The 9865-nt window shown below is 33.5% G+C and overlaps 1 protein-coding gene across 1 annotated transcript; it reads left to right on the top strand.

Annotated features, from left to right (window-relative positions):
- The first annotated feature begins 6707 nt into the window (after nucleotides 1–6707).
- LOC103430791 (protein SRC2-like) lies at nucleotides 6708–7870 on the top strand. The gene has a single exon (XM_008368932.4). It carries the CDS (start codon nucleotides 6858–6860, stop codon nucleotides 7737–7739), a length of 882 nt encoding a protein of 293 aa, XP_008367154.2. The 5' UTR covers nucleotides 6708–6857; the 3' UTR covers nucleotides 7740–7870.
- Nucleotides 7871–9865: the final 1995 nt, after the last annotated feature.

Genomic DNA, 9865 nt, shown 5'->3' with positions numbered 1-9865 from the left:
GTGTTTAAGTCCCGCCATGATTCTATATCTTTGTAGTGAAATCCATCATATTTCTTTAGTTCAATTGCAAAGGATAAGACTCCATAATCTTTATTTCATTAGGACTATCAGATTACTGACGTTGTTAACAACTCAATAAACAAGTGGCCTACAACATAAGTAATCCAATACATCATTCATTGTCATTCACAACCTTACATTCTCTCACTTGAATGTCAATGATTTATCCTAACAAATAAGAACTCATGGTGATCACTGAGTCTTCATAACTATGCAACAACCTTTCCTAACAACATGTTACTTTGAATCGAATGTAGAACCAAAGAATACAAAGAACAACTTGGTATGTTCCTTGCACTCCAAGATCACATACACATTCAACTTAAAGCACTTTGTTGCTAACAAAGTCATGGTGTCAAGAGCTAATAGTCAAAACATTAGCTCACAATAGTCGAACTGAAAATATGAAAGTATATTTCAGTACCAAATTAGTTTACAAAAGAACTCAACAACGTTGGTAACAACATCCAACTTTTCTGTCAATTTAGAATAAGTAAAATACAACATAATATTTACAAAATCAGGATCTCTTATTAAAACTTATGAACAAAACTTAAACAAAAAACTCTTAAAATATGAGCCACTAACACTTCAAAATTTTAACACAAAAGGTAATCTCTTACTCCCATTGATTAAAAGAGACAAAATTATATAAATTATTATTACTCCCACTGATTAAGAAAGTAAAAAAAAACTTTGTAAAAGTCTACAGAATGAAACAGATACCTTTCAAATACTCCAATTAGCAAAACTTTAGTCATGGGATCTAAAACATAAAATTTGTGAGCTCAACATCTTTATTCTAGATATCTGTAGGGAAGTGACTCTTATGACTGAAAAACTATACAAAATCATTTGGTCAGTTTTGTTCATCTAACATTTGACAGAAATAGAAAATTTTAACTAAATGTTTTCTTACTGCATCAAAAACATATAATTCTATAATCATCTTTAGACAGAAACTAATTATATTAGGTTTGCATAACTAAAACATAAAATACAAGGGCAAACGTATATAGCTTCAACACTTTTGAGCAGATGAAGTATATGCAATCTTGTCAATTTCATGTTTCACTATACATTGATTTATAGTTGTATTGAATAAGAAAACACTTTTGAGCAGATTAATTATTCATCAATAACATATAAATCACAAGTCCAATTTCTTGAACAATAAACAAGAATTAATAAGCAAAACACTTTTGAGCAGAATATACTCATTAACCCTTCTTGAATTTCCTACAAGATTAGTTGCATATATAAAATATAAACTAGTATGATAATGTATGTTTTATCTACCAAAACTATGACCATTAAAAACATGCAAAATTGATGAGTGTGAAGCCCATAATACATTATTTCTCCCACTTGGGCAAACACTCAAAATTGCAAGATTAAACATTAGAGAAAGTGGTTTTCATATAACAAAATATAGGCTAGTTGAATCAATAAAGATAGTGTACACAATCTATTATATAATATAACATGGCAAATTTTTACAAAGTTTGAAGTTAGAAAAATCTATCAAAATTGTCATCAAATAGGACACGTTGCAAGGTTCCCAAGCTCCACCAAAATTTTAGATTTAATCATAATTTAAATAAAACCATAATTTGCCGAGTCACAAAATAGTTGATTTGGACATAATAAACCAATCTATATGTATCAAAATTAGGATTATATAAGGAACAATATCTCAACATCATTAATCGATAAACGTGACAAGTGATTAGATAAACCAATGGCTACAAAATTTATTTTAGTGTATGAGAGAAGACACATATGTGTTAAAGATTACGTTATAAATTAAAATGAAACCTAATAAGAGAATCCAAACTTAAAATTTATGTTTTAATTCTAAAACAAAGTCGATTAAAATAAACACTTAGATATCTCAATAACATCAATTTTTCAACAATAATTTTAATCCAATTTAGAACTTAAAGAAAATTAAGACAAAAGATTGACAAATTTAACTACTCATTATCGATTCTGCAAGATTCATCATGGAAGTAGTCGAGTTGTGGAGGATCAAACCAAATGCAAATTGCATGATTGCAAAGCAAGAAGTTCTCAATTATAAAGAGACCTAATTGCCCAGAAACAACAAGATAGTTTCCAATTTCCCAATTATGATATCACAAAATCAATTCAGTTGAAACCAAGAGCTTAATTTCAATTCAACCAAATTGCAAAGCAAGAAGGATTAATGTATGAAAAGCAATTTCATACCTTCGCGGGAAAACCCTGAAATTTCAAGCTTTAATTCGAGCATTACATTGAAGGAGGCTGGTGTAAGCTGGGCATTGATGAACAGCAATCCTCAAACGGGGGAGAAATCTTTAGTGTTCGCATGTTTTAACCCTTTCTCTTTTTTTTTTTAATCAAATAGGAACCGGTAATATTTATCAACTAAATTAATAATTAGAAAATTATATAATAAATCAAAATATTACCCAAGATAAGATTAGGTCATCGTTCACCGAAAACAATAGTGACCTTGCATATATATATATATATATATTTATGACTTATCAATTCATAATTATCAAATAGGAGTCCATAAAGTTGCATACAACAAGCCTTGTTAGAGTTGTATACCAATTTCAGTTTATCTTGATGGCCAGGTAAACGTGATTAAAAAAATTGCAGAAAACAGTGATACAAAATCGCGGAAGCATCTTTATGAAGTCTCACAGGATCGATTAGTCAAAATAGTCAACCAAACGATGAACTCAAATTATGCTTCACTTGTGTCAATCATCTACATTTAATCAAATTACCTGTTAATCGAACCCTAAGCTTGTTGTGTGGCTCTGATAACACATGTAAGACATATTCTGAAATCATAACAATAAGACATTAAGATCACGAATAAATCAAATCAATATAAAATAGAGATTAACTAATTATATTAAACTTATTTGTGAAATACGGAAGACATTTATAGGTTGTCTTCTACTTCCAGTACTTCAATAATATCTCTCTGCTATATGAATAGGGTTCAACGTATATGAGAGATTAGGCGTATGGAAGCAGAGACTTAACCATAGTATTTATATCATTAGGGTTTAATCACAGCCAGCCTATTATTGGTTGTGAAAGTCAAACCCTATCACTTAAGTGTTTAAGTCCCATCATGATACTACATCTTTGTAGTGAAATCCATCAGATTTCTTTAGGTCAATTGCAAAGAATAAGACTTCATAATCCTTATTTCATTAGGACTATCATATTACTTAAGTTGTTAACAACTCAATAAACAAGTGGCCTACAACATAAGTAATCCAATACATCATTAATTGTCATTCACAACCTTACATCACTGCCTCCGGAGGATAGCAGCGGCAATCAGAAGAACAATCGGTGAAGAAGGCACAGATAGATAGCTCCGTCGACCATTCTCCTTCGCAACACTGTCACTTCTAGTTGGATTTTCTGTTGAATAAGGGTGGCTCGCATACAAGTTTGAAAATGTTATGAGAAATCATGTGAAATCTTTGTGATTCGGGGAATCTATACATTGGACAATTTCTGTAACATGTAGGAAATTTTGTACCTCGTGTTTGAGGCATTTCGATTGCAACACGAATTGAGAATCTGTTTACCTAAACTTCATGTCTGAGATTGCTGCAAATGCAAGGGAAAAATTCGCGTTTGCTTGTTACGGGTTTTAATTCTCTTTGTAGACATGTTTCCGCGAGTGCGAAAGGCGAATGTACTGGTACTTCGAGTCTTCGACCCGAAAAATATGTAAGAGGATGTACATGTTTCTGTAAGCACGGTGCTCTACCGGTTTCCGACAACTTGGGTGCCTCTCTAGTCCTTCAATCTACAAGGCCCCATTAAACAGAATTCATATGACCAACCATCATTGCATTAACATGGAAGCATTTTCATGCACAATTTTCTTCCTTTGTATTCTTGGGAAAATTGGAAGATACGGACAATTGTTGTATCCAGTTACTTTCAGCAAAAGATCTTGCTCTTTTCTGGGTGCGTGGCCCTTTTCATTGATTATTTCAATTCAAATATCTAAACATGTCAGGTTATTTTTATAAGAGCGGGGAAGGAAGAATCGAATTCAGGATCTCAAATACTACGGTTAATAATGTTAACTACTTGAACTACAAGCCCCTGAAAAACTAGCCAATGTGGTTCATGTCCTTGTGAGACCTCATGACAAATATTTTCAACCAAAACAAATATATATTGATTTCCGAAACTGACGGAAATCATCCCCTCATGAGATTGAAAAATTCAAATATTTAGTTGAAAACACAAAAAAGAAAATAATAGAAATAGAACCAGATGCTTACCGAAATTTTTTATGACTTAGAAGAGATTTTACTATAGTTACCACCATCATGACTAAATATAAAATATTATACATATGTTAAGGTAGGTAACGCATATTTTGCGTACATATGTTAATTTAGGTAATAGCCTAAATATGATTACACTACAGCCAATTTTAATGGGATGGGTCAATTTCAAAAATTATTTATGATAAAATTCTTTAAAAAAATAAAATATAGCCTGCTTCGAGGTAGGTGTTGCAGTTTGGCTTACTTTTCAAAGTGTTCTATATAGCTTCTTTTTTTTTCCTTCCCCGTTGCATTTACATTTCAAAGTCTTTCTTTAACACTATTCTATTGTATTGGAAGATAAGTTTTACAAATAACTAGGAAGAACGAGTCAATTTAAGACGATGGACGTCAGTGATGCATAAAACATTCATCTTTGGGATGCAAGTGCTTCTTCTTTTTCTGTTTTTTTTTTCCTGGTCAATGACTTTTTTCTTTTTCTGAACTCGATCTGCTTTGGGATGCGAGTGCTTTTTTTTTTCTTTTCTGGTCAATGACTTCTTTTTCTCAACTCGATCTGCTCTAGAAATGCAGTTTCCATTTCCCTTCTTCTGGTGCTCAAAACAAAGACCAGTCAACCCTAAACATTTCTATTAGGTCATCCGTTGGTCGCTACTTTTAACAACCATCACTCATTCTATTCGTGTTATTATATCAATACTTAATTTAATAATGAATGAGATATAAACAAAATTAGACAAAAATATATCACATAATACTTAAATTAATCACAACTAGAAATAGTTTTACTTTAAAGATATACAAATTAAACGTACCCAGAAGTCAACATATGTGGAGCACTACCATCCCTTTGAGTAAACTTGAACCCCCTTTTACATCTGTAACCACTAACCAGTAATAATTTTGCTAAAAAATATTTAGCCACCCTCCTTGTCTCCTTGACTTACAATAACTAGTAATTTACACTAAACCCTAATTATTTTTTTTAATTTACTTGTAAAAATATAACTAAAAGGCACTTTTAGATCACCAAAAGCGATTCCAATAATGTTTGACGTAAAAGGTTAAAAGTCCTTTATGCTTCTTCATGAAACACTTCAATTCCGAGTTTTCCACAAAGCACTTGTGCTTCTAAATTTCAATAGATGTACCACTTTTGAATAAGAGTATTTTTTTTAGAGAAGTATTTACAAACAAGCCTTAAGTGTTTACTAGAAAAAGATCATGAATAATACTTGTATTCCCTTTTAGGGATAGACTCATTCCCACTTGCAAATAACGCAGCTTCATTGTAGAGATTTCATAATCAGAATCCTTTAATTTCTCAATTTTCATTGACAATCATCCGTAAAAAATCATTAGAATGAGAGATTGTTTAGTCATTCAAATGTATCAAATAAATGAACGAGTAACCAATAATATGTTACTTGGTTGTTACACCATTGATTTTTTTGATATATTTTGGATGACTAAATATAATCTCCAATTGAAATAATTTTTTGCATGGATAATATTCTTTTATATGAATGATCTTGAAATGAAGATTAAGAAATTGAACGATTCCAATTGTAAAATTTCTATAATGAAACTACGTTATTTGCAAGTGAAAGAATGAGCATATCTTCAAAGAGGGAATGCAAGTATCATTTAAAGATGATATGTGGTGTGGAAGATTTCGGCTTGCTTCTAATGAAGGCGATCTATTATTTTTGAAACAATTATTAATTGTGAAGATATTATATTAAGCATCTGATTAAGCTATTGCACCAAATGTTCCCAGATGTGATTCACCCTTCACCAAGCGCTGACCTAATCTCTCTGTGTTGATTAATTAGTGTTTACTGTTTCACAAGTGGTGAATTGTTTTCGTTGTTAAAGTTAAACAATTCTAAAAAAGATTGCTAGTAGCCAAATCTTACCGAATCACTCATAATTAGTCCTTTTTTTTTTTTTTAGGATTTATATAGATAGTCTCGAGAGGTCGCACTTGGTGCGATGGCAAGTGCCTTCGTCAATAAGCGGTAGGTCTCGGGTTCGAGACTTGGGAGCAGCCTCTTCATAAATGGGGGTAAGGCTAGCCGACATTCACCTCTCCCAGACCCTGTGTAACGCGGGAGTCTTGTGCACTGGGTACGACCTTTTTATATAGACAGTCTCGATTATTTTTTTAATTTTTGTTTTTACCGATCGTTTACCAAGACGTCAGAAACTTCGAACTTAAAACTTAATCTAGTGAAGAGAACATTTCTTAGCAACTCATCTTCAACCAACTAATATTCGGATTCGAACTCTTTTCCCCCTTAATATTTAATTTAGCATAAAATATTGCTTGTCTAGAAAAAAAAATAAAAATTTAGTGTTTGCTGTTTCAGACTGTCACCGATATATAATAAAGCTTATGAGCTTTTCTCTTTCCCAACCCAAATCCCATTTCCCAAATCCCGTTCTCTCTCTCTCTCTCACTCAAAAATGGAGCAGAGGATCCTAGAACTCGAACTCATCTCAGCCAAAGACATCAAAGACGTCAACCTCTTATCCAAGATGGACGTTTACGCCGTCGTATCCCTCCAGGGCGACGACGTATCTCGCGCCGGCAAGCAGAAAACCAAGACCAAAGTCTCCCAGGGATGCGGGACCCATCCCACCTGGAACTTCCACATGAAGTTCGTTCTCGACGAGTACCTAATTCAGCAGAACCGCATCTCCCTCGTCTTCAAGCTCGTCTGCCAGCGCAGCCTCGGCGACAAAGACATCGGCCAGGTCGTCGTCCCCGTTAAGGAGCTCTTGGATTCCGTAAAGGCTGACGCCGCCTCCATGAAGTTTGTCGCTTACCAAGTCAGAAAGCCCTCAGGGAAGCCGAAAGGTGAGCTCGAGTTCTCATACAAATTTGGTGACAAAGTGGCGGCTTCAGAGGCGACGCTGACGGCGGCTTCGTCAAAGGGTAATGAGCCGGTAACGGCCTATCCGGTGGTTGGACCGTCAGTCCAGCCGGTGGTGGGGTATGGTGGATACCCACCTCCAGTTGGCAGCTCTGCTGGGCCTCCGCCACCTGGATACGAGTACCCAGCGCCACCGCAGGGATACGGGTACCCGCCGCCGCCGCCGCCACCAGGGTATGGGTACCCACCACCGCCACCAGGGTATGGGTACCCGCCACCGCCACCAGGGTATGGGTACCCTGGGCCGCCATCTGCCGGGTATGGATACCCACCGATGCAGCAACCCCAGCCGGAAGCAAAGAAGAAGAACTTTGGGATGGGGCTGGGAGCTGGAGTGTTAGGAGGGTTACTAGGTGGGATGCTAATTGGAGATATGGTATCTGATGGCGGTGGATGTGGTGGCGGTTTTTAGTTTTTTGGATGTATGCCTTTCAACTTTTTGTTAGAGTACTGAAATTTCTTTTTGAATTGTTTTCTTTGTTTGATGGTATCATTGTAAAGTTCGGTATTGACTTTTTGTGAATCTGATGAATTGCTAGCAAATTTTCTTGCAAAATGTGACATGATATTTCATGTTTGATATAGGTAAATAGCAGTTTGGTCCAACTGGAATTTTTAAAAAATTGGGTAAAAAGAAGTTGGGGTCTAAAATGTATTTAGGAAATATCTATAATCAGTTTTTTTTTTTTTTTTTCAATTATGAGTGGGAAAAAAACCAAAAAGCTGAAGCAGCAAAAGCAAACTTAAAAAAACCGGCTTATTTATTCCGAAACACAGGTATATTGCCCATTAATTGAGAGTGATGATGAATAATCTCATAATTATCATGTTCAAGGATCACATGAGATAGAAATATTAAGAAATAGTATAGCCGCAAGTTTGATGAAAGCATTTGGTTAGACTACTTTCACATTGAACAACTTTTGGTTTGTTATTCTATTTAAAGTATGTATCAGTTGATTATGGTATTTTAAGTGCATCAACAATGTTGAGCACTTGTACTAATGAATTTTAGCTATTTAGTTTGAAATATTTCAATATTTTGAAGTACTATGTTGTAGTAATTAGTATTTGAGATATGTATAAATTAGAAATAAATACATTTTCTTTTAAAATTATGTTTAATAATTGAATTTTATTTGTCAAATAATTAAATTAATACAATCTATTAAAACACAATCATATTTATTATATAAAAGTTTACGAAACACTGTAACAATGTTTTTTTTTTTTGCTAAAGTTATTTTTATAATATATTTTATAAGACACTTTACTGTTTTATTTCACCACATTCGCATGCAAATTAAAAGCTAATTAATGAAGAAATACAATGAGAAATCGCCAAAGGAGAAATTATAAGTGTACAAATCATATCCTTAATCTGGTGGACTGTTGGTGGAGGGTTAAAAGGTCCAAGTATCCAAAACACACAGAGAATTCCAGCACGAAAGCTGCTGATAGATACTACCACCTCAACCAAATTTCCAAAACCCATTACAAAATATGCTCAATTTGGAGAAAACTCATCTTAATTAAGACTAAATTAAATAATTTACATGGCATGAGATTGACCAACAATAATTTTTTTTTTTTGTCAAACAACTATTTAAATTGATGAGACTTCGTCCCATATCATGGACTGCAAAGATGGATCAATAATACTTTTATTCTAACATAAAGTTTTTGCCACGGGAACAAGTAATCGAGATTAGAATATGATGGATTACAAGCCAACATCATCTTGATCATATTCCAACAGTATTTCTACTTGGTTTATCAGGACCCTTGTGTAAAAACCCTAGTTATTAGGGAAAAAAACAAAGAAAAACCCATCGTAGGATTTTCTTTTATAATAAACCCATAGTAGGATTTTTTTTTGTCAACAATTACAAAATCATCAAAAGTTGGTGCAGTTTTTTTTCTCATGGCGTTGTTGCGATAGCGTAATGGGATTTATACAGTTAGGTTTTGTGTTTTGTATTTATTTATTAATTTTTTTTTTTTTTTTTTTTGGTTTGTGGTTTTGTCATCTGTCCCCCAGACAAAGGACTATGAAGACCTCTTTGTCATGACTCGTATTAGGGTTTTGATGTAAGATCTTGTTCTCGGAAGCGTTATCTTTCCGTGTGAAATCAATTTCGATGATGGTGTTCATTTTATTTGATTAATGGAATGAAACTGCAAAAAATTAGAACATTCTCATATGCGTGTATATCCAATTGACACTTAAGATATCCTTGACGATCATGGGTATATATCCCTTCAATTCAGGTAATAAACTTATTCAAGTGAGACTCACTTCACATTAACTTTCAACGATTTGAACTATTAAGTTTCATATTAAATTTTAATGATTCAAATTGTTAAGTTTTAGGTTTTGCCTCAAAAGAGCATTGCTGCTAAAAATAGAATTTTATGGCTTAACTTTTCTGTATTCCATAATCCTGAATAAAAGTACATACAATCATTGTTACGAAAGGAAACAAAAATAAAGGACACAATATCCTTCCTAAAACATGACTCTAATAATTACAAAAT

This window comes from Malus domestica, chromosome 13, assembly GCF_042453785.1.
Source record: "Malus domestica chromosome 13, GDT2T_hap1".
Lineage (NCBI taxonomy): Eukaryota > Viridiplantae > Streptophyta > Magnoliopsida > Rosales > Rosaceae > Malus > Malus domestica.
The sequence above is the reverse complement of the archived record's forward strand: the minus strand, read 5'-3'. Positions and strand labels throughout refer to the sequence as shown.

Excerpts from the sequence above, each read along its gene's own strand:
- LOC103430791 (XM_008368932.4), top strand. The coding sequence starts at position 6,858 with ATGGAGCAGAGGATCCTAGAACTCGAACTCATCTCAGCCAAAGACATC.